The sequence below is a fragment of the Bubalus bubalis genome, chromosome 2, assembly GCF_019923935.1.
Source record: "Bubalus bubalis isolate 160015118507 breed Murrah chromosome 2, NDDB_SH_1, whole genome shotgun sequence".
NCBI classification, from domain to species: Eukaryota; Metazoa; Chordata; class Mammalia; order Artiodactyla; family Bovidae; genus Bubalus; species Bubalus bubalis.
In genome coordinates, this window is record NC_059158.1 from 41925608 (window position 1) to 41944546 (window position 18939).

At 43.8% G+C, this 18939-nt stretch overlaps 1 protein-coding gene across 6 annotated transcripts in view; it reads left to right on the top strand.

The window, feature by feature from the left end:
* SLC26A8 (solute carrier family 26 member 8) overlaps nt 1–18939 on the top strand; it is an 89712-nt gene that overhangs the window by 67076 nt on the left and 3697 nt on the right. For all 6 annotated transcript variants that reach the window (XM_025270972.3, XM_006050388.4, XM_025270978.3 and 3 more), the window contains 7 exons: nt 56–133; nt 5363–5458; nt 6766–6872; nt 6954–7023; nt 7427–7519; nt 7625–7756; nt 13370–13735. In XM_025270972.3, coding sequence (XP_025126757.3) covers nt 56–133; nt 5363–5458; nt 6766–6872; nt 6954–7023; nt 7427–7519; nt 7625–7756; nt 13370–13735 — 942 coding nt within the window. The remainder of the gene's footprint in view (nt 1–55; nt 134–5362; nt 5459–6765; nt 6873–6953; nt 7024–7426; nt 7520–7624; nt 7757–13369; nt 13736–18939) is intronic.

An 18939-nucleotide genomic window follows, 5' to 3' on the forward strand; every position in this document is an offset into this window, starting at 1 on the left:
GACAGGGACCAGTCCATTCCTGATGGTCTCTCTCCAACTGGCTCTGTCTCCTCAGTTTGCATCTCTGGTAGGCGCAGGCATCATGCTGCTCCTGATGATGAAGATGGCACGCTTTTTCTACAGACTGCCAAACGTAAGTAGACCTGATCAGATGCCTGAGTCAGATCACATCTTGGTGGGGGCATCTCTGAGGGGAACTGCATTCTGCTTATCTCCAGTGGTTGCCCCAGGCTATTTCTGGTTCCTTTCCTTTAAAATAACTGCCTCTACCATACAAGATTTCCCTGGTGGCTCAGACGGTAAAGAATCCACCTGCAATGCAGGAGACCTAGGTTTGATCTGTGAGTTAGGAAGATCCCTGTGGGAGGGCATGGCAATCCACTCCAGTATTCTTTTTTTTATTTATTTATTTTTTAAGTGAAGGATAATTGCTTTACAGATTTTTGTTGTTTTCTGTCAAACCTCAACACTCCAGTATTCTTGCCTGAAGAATCCCCATGGACAGGATCACAAAGAGTTGGACACAACTGAGTGACCAAGCACCTCACAGAACTAGGAGTTAAACACAATAATATGTATAAGGTAGAGAGAACAGTTTTCAGCTAAGAATAAGCGCTCAAGAAACAGTTGTGATTCTTCTCATCCTCATTAATCTTTTTTTAAAAATTGCTTTAGCTATAAAGTAAGCTTTTAGAAGTAAGGATTCAGTTAAATATGACCAAAATAGACTTCAGATGCCAGAACGCCCATTCCCAACACAGGCTTGGAAACTCATTGTGCATTCATGCCATCTGTTTTCCTAAACAGTTTCCAGAAGTCCTTGTTCTGCATTCCTGTGAACTCAATCCCCCCACCGCTGCCACCCTGCCTTTTGGTCAGTTCACAACACTAAAAGTTGAGTTTTAATCCTGTATTCGGCTAGAATGCCTCTATGTACTATGTACCATTTCTTCCCTTTGTGTGAAATGAATGATGACTTTACATTTAGAGATGCCAGTTGCATTAATTACTGACTATAATCAATTTGTTCTAAGTTACAGTATAGGTCAATGCCCAGTGTCTGTGATTTCTTTTTAAATTTCCTCCCTGTTCCCTTTAGTCATTTTTAGACAGTACTAAGATGGGGAGGTAGGACTTCCGTGGTAGCTCAGTGGTAAAGAATCTGCCTGCAATGCAGGAGACCTGGGTTCAATCACTGGCTTGGGAAGATCCCCTGAAAGAAGGGCATGGCAACCCACTCCAGTACTCTTGCCTGGAGAATCCCATGGACAGAGGAACCTGGCGGGCTACAGTCCATAGCATCGCACAGAGCTGGACATGACTGAAGCAACTAAGCAGCAGCAGCAAGGGAGGAGATTTTATTCCTGGTGCAGCAGCTTGGTTACCCACTGATGTAGCAGTCCCTAAGCTGGAGTGGTTGTAAATATTATACCCATCCTTTTAAATATGTTTGGGACTTCCCTGGTGGTTCAGTGGTAAAGAATTCGCCTGCCAAGTAGGAGACGCAGGTTCAATCCCTGGGTCAGGAAGATGCCCTGGAGAAGGAAACGACAACCCACTCCAGCCCAGTATTCTTGCCTGAGAAATCCCATGGACAGAGGAGCCTGGCAAGCTACAGTCCATGGGATTACGAAAGAGTTGGACACGACTTAGCAACTAAACAACACTTCCACCTGGTAAATATCACATTTCAGTAGAACAGGACCATCTTAAGTCTGTTGCTGCCTTTGGTTCTTGTGATTCAGGGATCTTGGAAACCAGCCATACAATATATGCATGGTGGGTGGGATTAAGCTTGTGTTTACCACACAAGCTGTCCTCTGATTCCCAGCAGAAGTCATCTCCAGAATGGAGCTTATGCAGCATCTTTGGAGCTATACCTCTTGGGAGTCTATTTTTGGTGGGATACTCACTAATTTACTTTGGACAGTGATATTTTTCCTTTATAGCCTGAAGAATCAGAATAAAAAAAAAATCTCAAATAAAAATCTGTCCAAATTCACTGCCAAGTAGTGATAAAAGTGAGGCTTCCCAGATGGTTCAGTGGTAAAGAATCTTCCTGCCAAGGCAGGAGATGCAGGAGACATGGGTTCGATCCCTGGGTTGGGAAGATCCCCTGGAGAAAGAGATTGCAACCCACTCTGGTATTCTTGCCTCAAAAATCCCATGGACAGAGGTGGGTTACAGTCCACCTTACAGAGGTGGGTTACAGTGGGGTTCCAAAGAGTCAGACATGACTGAGCACACATGCATGCATGCACAGTGATAAAAGCGGGGAAGCCCCTCCTTACTATAAATATGCTGGGGATAGAACAGCCCTTGCTTTTGGCTAATCATGTTCTGGCACGTTATTTTTACATCATCTAGTTTGGATGTTGCTGGGTGAGAAAATGCGAACACAATCTGATCAGTGGAATAACTGAATTTCTATAACTGTGGCTCTCTGGGATTAGACTATGAATGATTCCTTCCTGTTTTTATTGGAGTATAATTGCTTTACAATGTTCTGTTAGTTTCTGCAGTATAACATTGTGAATCAGCCATAGGTATACATATGTCCCCTCCCTGTTGAGCTTCCCTCTAGGAAGCACCTATCCTTCCTTCTTTGAATGACTATGGATAGTTTGTTGCAAAATTCTTGGGAGAGTAATTGGTAGACCATCCTGGCAAGGATCTCAACTAGTGAGCAAGGGACCCAATATACATATTTTTAATGTAATACAAATAGTTTATTCAATATTGTTCCAATTTTGTGGGGGAAAAAAATACATAGGCTATATCAAAATGTTATCTCTTGTATGATGGAAAATATATATAAATTCAATTCTTCTTTGCACATGAGCATATTTTATCTTAATATTCAGAAAGGTAAAAATTTTATCATATATTTCATGAAAAAGATTTGTTTCCCTGTCATACTCCGTGTGTGTGCTCAGTCTTTCAGTCGTGACCAACTCTTTGTGACCCCATGAACTGTAGCCCACCAGGCTCCTCTGTCCATGGAACTCCCCAGGCAAGAATACTGGAAAGGTTGCCATTTCCTCCTCCAGGGAATCTTCCTGACCCAGGTATCAAACTCACGTCTCCAGTGTCTCCTGTATTGGCAGGTGGATTCTTTACTACTGAGATACCTCGGGAGCCCTCATACTTCATATCTCAAGCCAAAAGTCTTGTAAAAACCCTATGAAGTTAAATTTCTTATCTTTCCTACCACATCTCCCTGCTAATTGCAGAAATTTGGGGAGATTCTTGGCTGGTAAGAAGATGAAGCTGGAAAACAAGTAATTTCTGCTGACTTCATTTTTGTTCCTCCCCCCTCTACTGACTTGTTGCCTCCAACTGGTTACTGAGTAACCTCAGAAAACCAGAGTAAGCCTGGATCCAAGCCACTTCCGAGAGTGGGATCAGTTCTAATTGGCTAGATGGCTAGGAAAAGGATGAGAAATGTTTCTTAAAGTATGTTAGATTCTACTTTGAGGCCCTGATGATTTTATACCCCCATGAATATTGATCTTCATTTTCTTATATTTAAGACACTGTCTTTCCATTAGAAAAGGAGACGTACTTGCTTTTTAAACTTTGGAAAATTCATAATAGATAAAAACCTATTTTTTAGGTAGATTGGTCACACACTGAGGTGGCAGTCCCTGAAGCCACAATCACAAATAAACCACTATTAACATTTTGGCATATACCTAACCAATATTATTCTCCATGAACAGATAGTATTTACTTTGTATGCTGTTGTTGTTTAGTCACTAAATCGTGTCTGACTCTTTGCAACCCGTGAACTGTAGCCCGCCAGGCTCCTCTGTCCATGGGATTTCCCAGACAAGAATACTGGAGTGGGTTGCCATTTCCTTCTCCAGGGGATCTTCCCAACCACAAGGATCGAACCCACGTATCCTGCATTGGCAGGCAGATTCTTTACCACTGAGCCACCAGGGAAGCAGCCTTTACTTTGTGTAATTGTGATCTAACTGTACACACAATCTGGTATTCTTATTAATTTCATATATAACATGATACTCTTACTATCACTTATTAATCAGTTTAAATTAGTTTATCTGAGTTTTTTTTATTATAAATAACACAACAGTGAGCAATTTTGTACATCTGCCCTTTTCTATATTTAGGATAGATTTTTAAGGGGAAAACAAAAGTTCTGTATGAAAGCATATCAATCACTATTTCTTACTCAGTTGCTTCAGTCATGTCCAAGTCTTTGCGACCCTATGAACTGTAGCCTGCCAGACTCCTCTGTCCATGGGCTTCTCCAGGCATATACTGGAGTGGGATACCATGCCCTTCTCCAGGGGATCTTCCCAACCCAGGGATCAAATCTGCATATTTTAAGTCTCCTGCATTGACAGGCAGGTTCTTTACCACTAATGCCTCCCCCCTCCCCCGGGAAGCCCTAGTATTTCTTAATATATGGCCAAATTATTTTTCAAAAGGGCAATACCCATTTTTAGTGGAATGTCCTCAGTGTTTTAGATTTGCTAATTTAATTTGATGGACCAAAACAGTGGTATCTCACTGTTGAAATAATCGTAGTACATCATGATTAGGCTTGGGATAAAAAAAACACACCAAATTGAAACTATTTCAGAATTTCTGTGAGTGGAAATTCTCTTAATTTGTCATCCCGTCTGAGAATGGTTTCTAAGCAACATCAGTCACATAGGTTATGTCAAGCAAACTAGACAAAGCAAAGTCAAATAGGCACAGAATAGGACAAATGGCCAAAGGCGCCATTTGTCTTGCCTCATCCTTCCACCAAAAGTGGCAACATGGAAACAGAAGGGACTAGATGATCATGACTTGTGGCTACTCTTCCTCTCACTGTCTGTGTAAGTAACCAGTGATCTGACTCTAAAAAGAGTATGTGGGAACTTCCCTTGTGGTCCAGGGGTTAAAACTTCGCCTTCCAATCCAGTGGGGTTATGAGTTCAATCCCTGGTCGGGGAGCTAAGATTCCACATGTCTTGCAGCCGTAAAAAACCAAAACATAAAACAGAAGCAATATTGTAACAAATTCAATAAAGATTTTAAAAGTGTTCCACATTCAAAAAACTCTAAAATAAAAGGGGCTTTTGAGAGCTGTTACTGGCCAAATGAGTCACATGGCCTTGCTGTGTCTTGTGTGCTTGACAAATTATAAAGGTGAGCAGAGACAAATGTGGAGAATACCTATTTGATTGGACAGTGAGTGGCAGCACAGACCTGGTATTTGTATGAAATATTAGTGCAGAATACCTCTGTGTGTCAAGGCTGACCAAGTCTCTGTGGTTCCTTTGTGGAAATTTGGAAGCTTTACCCCTGAAGGGAAAATGAAGCAGGGTTTATTTTTTCCCCACAGGCTATAGTGGCTGGTATTATCCTGAGTAACGTCCTACCCTACCTTGAAGCTGTTTACACCCTACCCAGTCTGTGGAGGCAGAACCAGTATGACTGTGTGAGTGGAGATGCACTGGGGAGGTTGGGAAGGACGGAGGGGAAGCCTGCAGAGAGAGGAAGAGAACAAACGAAAGTGATCAACATGAACCCACCATCTGATGCGTCTCTGCTGTTGCTCAAAAGACGGGAGTCAAGGTTATTTGGTGCACAGAAATACTGAGACCACATTCCAACTATATGAAGTTGGATAAAACAGAAGTCATTAAGCAGCTGCCGTTACACACAGATCTAATAAAAAGGGTTCATCATACATGGCATATTTGAATGCCTTTTAATCCAGTTAATAGAACTACATTCCAGGAGAGGGGAAACAAATCCTAACGAGAAGAGGGCGTCTTGCCAGGAAGAGTAACTGATGGAGTGCTCCCCTTTTCTCTAGAGAAGAAAACTAGAGGACATATAGGGGAAATAGCAAGAAATGAAAGATAAGGGATGATGATGCAATGAGAGGAGAGGGACCCGGAAGAGGAAAGAGATCATTTTTGGATCCAGGTCCCTGAGAAGTCAAGAGGGGAATATGGTCCAGTGTGCAGTTAGAGCTTCTGGTCTTTGGAGTGGAGACAGCACTTCCAACAGCCCTGGAGAGAACAAGGGAAGGTTGAGTGCAGAGACTAGCAAATGGCAGGTGGAGTAAACAGTTAAGGGACTTTCAACCCATCTTCTTTTAAAAAAAAAAAATTTTTTTATTGGGGTATAGTTGCTTCAACGTTGTGCTGGTTTCAGGTGTACAGCAAAGTGAATCAATTATACATAAACATATATCTACTCCTTTAAAAAAAATTCTTTCCCCATATACACAGTTGCGTATAAATGTCAGTCCCAACCTTCCAATGTATCCCTCCCTCTCAACCTATCTTCTTCATGAAAATGAAAGTCAAATCACCTGCTGGGAGATGCAGTAGGTGGTGGGACAGGGGCTTGAAAAGGATATTAAAGATTCCTAATGACTATCATGGGTCTTAAAATAGCGACCAGTAATTTGGTGAGTCTTCTGGGTTGCTTTCCAAACAGTATTTCTAATCTCAATAAATTGTATAAAGCAAATATTATTACCCCAATTTTTCACAAGCAGAAACTGATGTTTTAAGAGAAAACTAAAGAGAGATGTGACCACGAATGCATAAAAGAATTGCTAGGCAGCCTGGGGGCCCAATCATTTGTGACAACATCAGTCCACGTGGCTGTGGAATTTGTTCTCTAAATCCTAGGTGTTGGGAGAGAAAGAGTAAAGGTGAAGACTTGTGATTTTCTCAGTTCTGCTTGTTGTCATGGTCTCCCTTTCTCCTCCTCCCTCTTTTCCATAAGCTCATTTGGATGGTGACGTTCATGTCTGCAATTTTACTGGGACTGGATATTGGACTAGTTGTTGCAGTAACTTTTGCCTTCTTCATCATCACTGTTCAGTCACACAGGTACTTTGTCTGGGGTAATAGGAGGTGGGCCATGTCAAGGTGAGGCAACTGTGACCTAAAGGCAAATGCATTTCCTTACAGAACTAAGATTCTCCTCCTGGGTCAGATCCCTAACACCAATATTTATAGAAGCTTCCAAGACTATCGGGAGGTAAGAATCCAAATGAGTCCCACTCCTTTGCCCAAAGGATGGGATGGACCAGGCCTGCTGCTTAGTATTTCTACCAAAAAAAAAAAAAAAAAGCAAAACTAAGCTCCTTTGTTCCTCTCTGCTGCACTGCAGATACGCATTTACACTTACAAAGTGATGCAGCCAGTTAAGGATAATTTTAAATGTACTTCAGAGGGAGGAGGGCCAAGAAAAAGAGAGGTGTGAAGAAATAAGAGGGGAAAAGAAGAAAGCAGGGGGTGAAAACCAGAGGGAGGAATTTGTTAGTTCTTGATGCTTATAAAGAACACAGATTCTCCAGGATGTTCTAAGGATTTTTTTTTCCCCCTTACTCCATAAAAGAGCTGAAAAATTGCCCTCAAGTGTGCGTTTATTTGTCTTGCAGGTTGCAAACATTCCAGGGGTGAAGATCTTCCAGTGCTGCAATGCCATCACATTTGTCAATGTTCACTACCTCAAGCGCAAGGTGTTAGAGGAGGTGAGGGCTGTCCTCTGCTTCTCCCCACCTGCTTCCCTCTCAGTCCCAGAGTGTTCTCCCCTCCCCTACTCACCACTTGAATTAGACCCAGCATATGTCTTTCAGATTGAAATGGTAAAGATGCCTCTTACAGAAGAGGAGATTTATACCCTGTTCAGTGAAAATGAAGAGGCTGCACAGCGAGGAAAGATCTGTCGGTGCCACTGCAGCTGTGATGAGCCAGAGCCATCGCCCAGGGTCAGAGACACCTCTTCTTTTCTCCTACATTTTATAAAGAAATGCACTAGTAGAATTTTCCAAATTATTTATTTGTTTATTTGTATGGTTGCACTGGGTCTTCGTTGCTGTGAGCGGACTTTCTCTAGTCGCAGCACGCAGCTACTCTCCGGCGCACAGGCTTCTCGTTGATTTCCTCTGTTGCGGAGCGCAGACTCGAGTGTTCTTGCCTGGAGAATCCCTGGTGGACTACAGTCCATGGGATCGCAAGAGTCGGACGCTACTTAGTGACTAAACCACCAACCACCACAGACTTTAGGGTACACGGGCTTCAGCAGATGTGGTACATGGGCTTCCTGCCCTGTGGCAGGTGGGATCTTCCCGGACCAGTGATCGAACCAGTGACCCCTCCATTGGCAGGCGGATTCTTATCCACTGTACCACCAGGGAAGCCCTGCACTAATAGTTTTCTAAAAAAAGAAAGAAAAGAAAATCTAAACCCCTCCAGGGATTTTAACTCATAGATGAACCATGAATAATCAGAAATATCCGTTTCTACTCAGAAATGGAGACAGAGGTTCCCTTTCAGGATCTTGCCCTGAGAGTAGGAGGCGGGAGGAGATGTCTCAAGTTCTGACTCCCTTCTCAATGACTAGTGACTTATCTGAGCTCAGAGCAGGCTGCTTGTTGAGATTGTCACTAGTTCCCTGGTTGTCCCTGTTTTCCTTGACTTGAATCTTAGCTCCCTGGCTGTAGATTTCTGAGAACAAGTGACTGAAAGATTGTTTCCTAATTTGCAGCAGGGTCAAGGGCAGGGTCAAGCTGGCTGGGGTTCCCAAGGGTCTGTCAGGGTCTCCTGATATCACCCTGTGACCTGGGAAATGATGATGTGATGGGGAGGGCGGAGAAGAAGACATGCTTCAGAAGATTATTCTAGCGGCTAAGTTAAAGTACTCATTCATTTCCAACTCAGACTTGGTCTAAATATTCCTTTTCCCCAGAGCAGGGCTGTTCATTTCCATCTTTGAGGACTTCATGTGTACCTACATCTTGGAGTGGCATCTGTATCTACACACACACACATACATGCACACACACACATTTCCAATCCCCCTCCTCACATGGGCACCGACAAATACTGAGTATGCTCTTGTGTGTGTGTGTGTGTGTCTGTGTGTGTCTGTGACGCAGCATGGACTGTAGCCCATCAGGCTCCTCTGTCCATTGGATTTTCTAGGCAAGAATGGAGGAGGAAATGGCAACCCACTCCAGTGTTCTTGCCTGGAGAATCCCAGGGACAGGGGAGCCTGGTGGGCTGCCAGCACAGAGTTGGACACGACTGAAGTGACTCAGCAGCAGCAGCAGCAGCAGGCAAGAATACTGGAGTGGGTTGCCATTTCCTTCTCCAGGGGATCTTCCCATTCCAGAAATTGAACCCACATCTCCTGCATCTCCTGCTTTGGCAGGTAGATACTGAGCCACCCGGGGAAGCCCATTTGCATTCCCATGCAGCTGAATGGAGCATACTTCTCCTGAGCTCCTGGAAAATACCAACTTCTCTGCCAAGAGGACTAACTCTACTAGTAGAATTAACACTGTCTCTGATTTTTATTTTGCATCCACATTGCACTGAATATGGTAGAGAGTGTTGATAGGGCATCAGAGAATATATTTTAGAGTAGGGTACAATCATCTAGTATTTGTTGGGCTTATACTAGGGTACGCAGAACTATGACACTATGGAAAAGCAAACCAAATGTTTAGAGGCCTCTGCCTCCAGGTCTTTCTTCTTAATTGTGGTGTAAAGCAGATAACATAAAATCTGGCATCTGAACCATTTTTCAGTGTACAGTTCAGTAGTGTTAAATACATTCACATTGTTGGGCAATCATTACCACCATATATCTCCTGAACCTTTTCATCTCGAAAAACTGGAACTCTGACCCATTCTACAACTTGGCATTTCCTCTCCTTTCCAGCCCCTGGCAACCACCATTAGACTTTCTGCTTCTATGAATTTGACTATTCCAGATACCTCATATAAGTGGAATCATACAGTATTTGTCTTTTTGCAACTGGCTTATTCCATTTAGCATAATGTCCTCAAGGTTCATTTGGGTTGTCCTTTATTTTAAAAGTTTTTCATGGAAAAATCTGAACAGATACAAAAGTAGAAACAAGTATAATGAGCCTCTATGTACCCACCAACCACTTTAAGATATATTACATCATATTCAATCATGTCATCAATACTCCTACCCACCTATAACCCATCAAAATCACAGGATTATTTTGAAGCAATTCATGGAATTTTAAGTCAACTGAGGGAATTCCCTGGCAGTCCAGTGGTTAGGACTCTGCTTTCACTGCTGTGGGCCCAGGTTCAATCCCTGATCAGGGATCTCAGATTCCACAAGCTGTGCTGTCTGGCCAAAAAAAGAAACAAACTGGAGAGACAACACTCTATTAATGTGACATTTAAGGTTATTATTGTATGTTATCTGTCCAAAAATATACATTATTTCCCATCTCTGAAATTTAGATGTATTATATAATCAATGGCAATATTATAGTTTAATTTGCAGTGTTTTATTTCTTTCTTGATAGCACAAAAAGTAGTGGTGACGAAAATAGGGTGGTGAAGCACACCACGCAGCATATTGCTATGTTCTAAATTGTGTGTCTATATTCTCACAACTCTGAGACTTCAGGTGAAGAAAGATGGGCCTGAACTCAAAAAGGCAGGGAAACATCACGGTAGTAATGGACTTAAGCCGGGCAGGAGAGAGAAAATTGGATTTACGTCAGGTAGGAAAAAAGAGGACTCCCAGTCCATAAATAGGCTTGGGCAGAGACACTGAGGTAAAAATGAGCACGGGGTTGTCAGAGTAAGGGCTTCCCCAAAGGCTCAGCAGTAAAGAATCCTCCTGAAATGCAGGAGACATGGGTTCGATCCCTGGGTCGGGAAGATGCCCAAACACTCCAGTTTTTTGGGGGTTTTTTTTGGGTTTTTTTTGGCCTGAAAAATCCCATGGACAAAGCCACCTGGCAGGCTACAGTCCAAAGAATCACAAAGAGTCAGACACAACTGAACTACTGATCACAAGCACATCAGAGTAAGAGGCTTGGCCTGGGCAGTAAGTTCAGGCAGACCCAGAGGGAGCGGATTGTGAAAGCTCTTGAAAGAGTGTAGAACAGATGGGGAGAAGTGGGGAAGCTCTCGGAGGTTTACTTTTTTAGTATTTATGTATTTATTTGGCTGCACTGGGTCTTCATTGCAGCACATGAACTCTTAGTTGCAGCGTGTAGGATCTAGTTCCCTGACCAAGGATAGAACCCAGGGCCCCTGCATTGGGAGAGTGGAGTCTTAGCCACTGGACCACCCAGGAAGTCCCTCAGAGGTTTATTCTGCCTGGAGAACCTTGAATCTCCCCACCACTGAACCCCACCATCAGCTGTCCCCCGCCAAGGCCTGGCCTCAGTGACTGTCAAGACTTGGGGAACATCTCTCTTCTTTGAACTGTATTATTATCACTTGTCCACACCATTTTTAGCAATACAATATATACTATCATATATTGTTATCTTTACATTTTTCCCTATTTTTAAAGTTTGTTTCACAAGCAGCATTATTAGAACAGATTTTTCTTGAAGAAACATCATCCCAACGTATACTTCTGTAGCAAACAAATTCTTCATTTTCCCACATGCCTTCCAGTTCTTGTCCATATAGGTTGCTGTTTTTCTCAGTCGCCAAGTTCTGTCCAACTCTTCGAGATCCCATGGACTGCAGCACACCAGGCTTCCGTGTTCCTCACCATCTCCTGGAGTTGGCCCAAGTTCATGTCCATTGCATTGGTGATGCCATCCAACCATCCCATCTTCTGTTGCCCTCTTTTCCTTCTGCCTTCAATCTTTCCAAGCATCAGGGTTTTTTTTCCCCTGTTTGCAGGGAAAGTCAGCTGTTTGCATCAGGTGGGCCAAAGTATTGGAGCTTCAGCTTCAGCATCAGTCCTTCCAATGAGTATTCAGGGTTGATTTCCTTTAAGATTTCCTTTATAGGTTTTTACTCATCCTTTAAATGGACATGTGCCCTCTCCTCAGGTAGAATCTGGCCACCATGACCTCAGAGTCAACATTCACCTCTTTCTTACCATTGTATTCCTGAGGCTTGGTTCTGTCCTTAAGCAATGCCAAGGCCCGTTAGGAGGGTAAGAGGCTGCTGCTGCTGCTAAGTCGCTTCAGTCGTGTCCGACTCTGTGCGACTCCATAGATGGCAGCCCACCAGGCCCCACCGTCCCTGGGATTCTCCAGGCAAGAACACTGGAGTGGGTTGCCATTTCCTCCTCCAATGCATGAAAGTGAAAAGTGAAAGTCGCTCAGTCGTGTTTGGAGTGGAAGGTAAATACAGCCATGCTTTAGGAACTTCTGTCTTCTTGAGGAAGTTTGACAGACAACAGTTTCACTGATAAGGAGGGTTGAGAAAAGGGACTGATGGAAGAAATACTGGCTTGGCCAAAAAGTTTGTTCAACTTTTCCATAAGCAGTTATAATCCAATACTTCAAAGTTATAGTAGGTGCTGGAGACTAATTAGAACCCAGGGATGAGGGAAAAGAATAAATCAAAGATGATTTAAAGTCTGGCTCACTAGGACACGGAGAAGGCAATGGCACCCCACTCCAGTACTCTTGCCTGGAAAATCCCATGGACAGAGGAGCCTGGTGGGCTGCAGTCCGTGGGGTCGCTAAGAGTCGGACATGACTGAAGGACTTCGCTTTCACTTTTCACTTTCATGTATTGGAGAAGGAAATGGCAACCCACTCCAGTGTTCTTGCCTGAAGAGTCCCAGGGACAGTGGAGCCTGGTGGGCTGCCGCCTATGGGGTCGCGCAGAGTCGGACACGACTGAAGTGACTTAGCATCACTAGGACAATGATAATGTCGCTGATGCATGTGGGGAAGTTGGTGGGGGGAGGGGGATGCTGTGAGTGGTGAGGATCAGGGAAGATGAATGTGGCTTTATATACATTGTTGTTTAGTAGCTTGTGTCCGAATCTTGTGACCCCATAGATTGTAGCCCATCAGGCTCCTCTGTCCATGGGGTTTCCCAGGCAAGAATACCGGAGTGGGTAGCCATTCCCTTCTCCAGGGGATCTTCCCAAGCCAGGGATCGAACTTGCATCTCCTGCTTGGCAGGAAGATTCTTTACCAGTAAGCCACCAGGAAAGCCCATGCGTAAACAGATGGCTAATGGGAAGCTGCTGGATAGCACGGGGAGCTCAACACTGTGCTGTGTGACAACCTAGAGGGATGGGATGGACTGAGGGAGGGAGAGTCAAGAGGGAGGGGATGTGTATACTACTTGTGGCTGATTCACGTTGTTGTATGGAAGAAGCCAATATAATATTGTAAAGCAATTATCCTCCAATTAAGAAAAAGATCAATATGGTTTTAGTCACAAGCTAGAAGTGACAATGAAATATCTAAGGAGAAAGGTATAGTGCGTGGTCTGTGTTTTCTAAGAGTTTTCCAAGAGCAAGGGAAGTGAATTAGTAGATAGAAACAGCATAGTTGCAAATACTTCCAGCCTTATTGGAGTCTTATCATAGTCCTCCCCTAACTCTGTTGTCCCAGGTTATTTACACAGAACGATATGAAGTTCAACGGGGCCGAGAGTCCTCCTTCATTAACCTGGTCCGCTGCTCACGTTTTGAGGGCATGAACACAGCCCAAACTATGTCTGAAGACCAAGTACCGTACATAACATCTTCCTCATCTCAGAGAAACCCAAACTATGAGGAGGTGGAGAAAGTTTGGCTTTCTGATGACCCCCCCAGGAGCATGATGATCACACTCCCTGAGGCTTCTGATACTCAGGTCAGGGCTACAAAACTCCTGCCTTACTCGACTTCAACTATTCTACCCAGCATCCACACCATCATCTTGGACTTCTCCATGGTACATCTTGTGGACGCACGGGCTTTGGTCGTATTAAGACAGGTAAGTACTAAGGAGGTGTTCACAAGAGCTCTGATCCCTGCCTGAGTCCTGTTAGTCACTGATCAGCTGCTCTGTGACTCCTAGGCCACTAGAAACTTGCATACCAAAGACAGTTTAAGGTCAACCAGAATAAAAAGAAAATGAAGCAACTCTGATTTACTAAACAAGGGTTGGTTCCCTAAGCATGGCATGTTGTTTCTCAAGGACTAAAAATCAGAAAACTCTTAACACCACTGAAACAACGATCTGTGCCATGCCCAGCAACTCCTGGCACATCCTGGGAGTTAGCTACAAAAAACTTCAAGGAATAGGTTCCAATGCTACAGAAAAGAGTGCACACAGAATTCTCTACTATTCAGCTGCTCTAAAAGGTACTCAGGAGGTTTGAAGAAGTTGTGATGAAGTGACACATCAAGTGTGAGGTTGCCCAGTCCAGTACCCAAGTCCAGACCCATAAGGATCTTCCCCAGTTCCCTCTTCATTGCCTACCTCTTTGGGTGAAAAAGGCAGGAAAGATTTTTCCTTCAAAAGCAGTGTTCCCTGAGTCCTGATTTCTCTCCCACCGTCTCGTTTCTCAGACAGTTTTCATTTCTCTCCTTCTTGTACAAATACGGACAGTTTAGGGGCACAACCAACCATACTGTTTTTATTGTTTAATGTCTCATAAGCACAAAATGGGCTTTCCTGGTTGCTCAGATGGTAAACAATCCACCTGCAGTGCAGGATACCTGGGTTTGATCCCTGGGTTGGGAAGATCCCCTGGAGAAGGGCATGGCCACCCACTCCAGTATTCTTGCCTGGAGGATCCCCATGGATAGAGGAGCCTGGCGGGCTACAGTCCACAGGGTCGCAAAGAGTCGGACACAACTGAACAACTAAGCACAGCACACGGCAAGCACAAAATAGTGCTGTGGGAAGCTGCTAGTGGGAACCTGCCAATAAAGCACAGGGAGCTCAGCTCCGTGCTCTGTCATGACCTAGAGGGGTGGGTGCAGGGAGAGTAGAAGGGAGGTCCAAGACAGAGGGGATGTATTACACATATGGATGATTCACTTCATTGTACAGAAGAAAACTAATGCAACATTGTAAAGCAATCATATTCCAATTCTAAAATCTCATAAGTATCTTTTTCTCAGGCAGCTTTTCTCTTTTCTTTCTCTCTCGCTATTGCTCCTGCTGGCTCAGTTTCACGTATCCTGAACCCACTCGCTTCCCAGCTCTGGCTGCACCCACCTTTTTTTTTTTTTTTTTTTTTTGAGAGCTGCTCCTTCAGCTGACTTTCCTTCTTTTATGCTCAAATTCTATGTAACAAAATATTTATATATTTTATCCTATTTCTTATTCCCAAGCAAATATGATTCTGTTTTAAGTCAATCCAGCTCCTCTTTGGTCTAAGGCAATAGGAAGCTTGTCATAGCAGAAAGTGGTCTGTGGATGTGTGCTCTGTCCTGGCTTGACTGCCACCCCCTGTCCACTGGACCCAAGGTAACTTATTAAATTGTATTGGGTCTTGGTTTCCTCATCTATGAAATGAGAGGCTGAGAAGAGGTTTACATTAAGAGTTTTCCCATCCATGAGACCCTCTCCCCTCCACCCCCAAACTCCATTTGTAGACTCAGATATACTTGATTATATCTTATCTTTGGGAGTGCCCCATTTTCAGTTCAGTTCAGCCGCTCAGTCGTGTCCAACTCTTTGTGACCCCATGAATCACAGCACGCCAGGCCTCCCTTTCCATCACCAACTCCCGGAGTTCACTCAGACTCACATCCATCGAGTCAGTGATGCCATCCAGCCATCTCATCCTCTGTCATCCCCTTCTCCTCCTGCCCCTAATCCCTCCCAGCATCAGAGTCTTTTCCAATGAGTTAACTCTTTGCATGAGGTGGCCAAAGTACTGGAGTTTCAGCTTTAGCATCATTCCTTCCAAAGAAATCCCAGGGCTGATCTCCTTCAGAATGGACTGGTTGGATCTCCTTGCAGTCCAAGGGACTCTCAAGAGTCTTCTCCAACACCAAAGTTCAAAAGCGTCAATTCTTCGGTGCTCAGCCTTCTTCACAGTCCAACTCTCACAACCATACATGACCACTGGAAAAACCACAGCCTTGACTAGACGGACCTTTGTTGGCAAAGTAATGTCTCTGCTTTTGAATATGCTATCTAGGTTGATCATAACTTTCCTTCCAAAGAGTAAGCGTCTTTTAATTTCATGGCTGCAGTCACCATCTGCAGTGATTTTGGAGCCCCAAAAAATAAAGTCTGACACTGTTTCCACTGTTTCCCCATCTATTTCCCATGAAGTGATGGGACTGGATGCCATGATCTTCGTTTTCTGAATGTTGAGCTTTAAGCCAACTTTTTCACTCTCCACTTTCACTTTCATCAAGAGGCTTTTTAGTTCCTCTTCACTTTCTGCCATAAGGGTGGTGTCATCTGCATATCTGAGGTTATTGATATTTCTCCCAGCCATCTTAATTCCAGCTTGTGCTTCTTCCAGCCCAGTGTTTCTCATGATGTACTCTGCATATAAGTTAAATAAGCAGGGTGACAATATACAGTCTTGACGTACTCCTTTTCCTATTTGGAACCAGTCTGTTGTTCCATGTCCAGTTCTAACTGTTGCTTCCTGACCTGCATACAAATTTCTCAAGAGGCAGGTCAGGTGGTCTGGTATTCCCATCTCTTGAAGAATTTTCCACAGTTTATTGTGATCCACACAGTCAAAGGCTTTGGCGTAGTCAATAAAGAAGAATAGATGTTTTTCTGGAACTCTCTTGCTTTTTCCATGATCCAGCGGATGTTGGCAATTTGATCTCTGGTTCGTCTTCCTTTTCTAAAACCAGCTTGAACATCAGGAAGTTCACAGTTCATGTATTGCTGAAGCCTGGCTTGGAGAATTTTGAACATTACTAGCGTGTGAGATGAGTGCAATTGTGCAGTAGTTTGAGCATTCTTTGGCATTGCCTTTCTTTGGGATTGGAATGAAAACTGACCTTTTCTAGTCCTGTGACCATTGCTGAGTTTTCCAAATTTACTGGCATATCGAGCGCAGCACTTTCACAGCATCATCTTTCAGGATTTGAAAGAGCTCAACTGGAATTCCATCACCTCCACTAGATTTGTTCGTAGTGATGCTTTCTAAGGCCCACTTGACTTCACATTCCAGGATGTCTGGCTATTTAGGTGAGTGATCACACCATCGTGATTATCTGGGACGAGAAGATCTTTTTTGTACAGTTCTTCTGTGTATTCTTGCCATCTCTTCTTAATATCTTCTGCTTCTGTTAGGTCCATACCATTTCTGTCCTTTATCAAGCCCATCTTTGCATGAAATGTTCCCTTGGTATCTCTAATTTTCTTGAAGAGATCTCTAGTCTTTCCCATTCTGTTGTTTTCCTCTATTTCTTTGCATTGATCGCTGAAGAAGGCTTTCTTATCCCTTCTTGCTATTCTTTGGAACTCTGCATTCAGATGCTTATATCTTTCCTTTGCTCCTTTGCTTTTCGCTTCTCTTCTTTTCACAGCTATTTATAAGGCCTCCCCAGACAGCCATTTTGCTTTTTTGCATTTCTTTTCCATGGGGATGGTCTTGATCCCTGTCTCCTGTACAATGTCACGAACCTCAGTCCATAGTTCATCAGGCACTCTATCGATCACATCTAGGCCCTTAAATCTATTTCTCACTTCCACTGTATAATCATAAGGGATTTGATTTAGGTCATACCTGAATGGTCTAGTGGTTTTCCCTACTTTCTTCCATTTCAGTCTGAATTTGGCAATAAGGAGTTCATGATCTGAGCCACAGTCCATTCCTGGTCTTGTTTTTGTTGACTGTATAGAGCTTCTCCATCTTTGGCTGCAAAGAATATAATCGATCTGATTTCAGTGTTGACCATCTGGTGATGTCCATATGTAGAGTCTTCTCTTGTGTTTTTGGAAGAGGGTGTTTGCTATGACCAGTGCATTTTCTTGGCAAAACTCTATTAGTCTTTTCCCTGCTTCATTCCATATTCCAAGGCCAAATTTGCCTGTTACTCCAGGTGTTTCTTGACTTCCTACTTTTGCATTCCAGTCCCCTATAATGAAAAGGACATCTTTTTTGGGTGTTAGTTCTAAAACGTCTTGTAGGTCTTCATAGAACCATTCAACTTCAGCTTCTTCAGCGTTACTGAAGAAGCTTAGACTTGGATATCTGTGATATTGAATGGTTTGCTTTGGAAACGAACAGAGATCATTCTGTCGTTTTTGAGGTTATAGTAAATTTGGGCTGTGTTCTCTTCTCCAGCTCTTACACTGTAGTTGTAACTTTAGATTTCATTGACCTTACATTATTGAATGTCTCTTACATGCCAGACTGAGCTGAGCACATTTATATACACTGTTTCATTTAGTTCTCACAACAGCCCTGAGAGACAAGCTATATTTCCCCTTAAGAGTCCTGGGCTCACAGCCAGGAAGGGACCTGTCCAGCACTGGAACTTAAAGCCTCTGACTTGATATCACTCTTCCCCCTGTTCTGTAGCTGTGCCATCCTCTCCTCCCCCTCTCTCTCATCTTTCATTTTTGTGGAGGCACCATATGTTCTGGTCCTTGGCATGACCCTTCCACACCTGGCCTATGTTGATAGCTCTTTGCCCCAGGTCACGTCTGGCACCTTAACTTTGCAGCTGTCAGAGACTCACCGCGCAGTCTCACACTTTAAAAAATTGCAAGTTACTCCCCAGAGGTCTGACCCTGTGTTTGTTTCTGGTTTGGTTTGTAGCTTCTTTAGTCAGGGCATTTGAGAGGAGTGATTTCTTTGATGCTAGCATCATCAAGGAGAAGGCAATGGCACCCCACTCCAGTACTCTTGCCTGGAAAATCCCATGGACGGAGGAGCCTGGTAGGCTGCAGTCCCTGGGGTCACTAAGAGTCGGACACAACTGAGCGACTTCACTTTCACTTTTCACTTTCATGCATTGGAGAAGGCAATGGCAACCCACTCCAGTGTTCTTGCCTGGAGAATCCCAGGGACGGGGGAGCCTGGTGGGCTGCCATCTATGGAGTCGCACAGAGTCGGACACGACTGAAGGGACTTAGCAGCAGCAGCAGCATCACCAAGGCCCAGCAGTTCTTTGTCCTCCCTGATTCTGTGCTGTTTGTCTTGCTCTATACTGCTTTGTTGGAGGAAATCATTGCTTTCTTTACTTCATAATTGATAACTA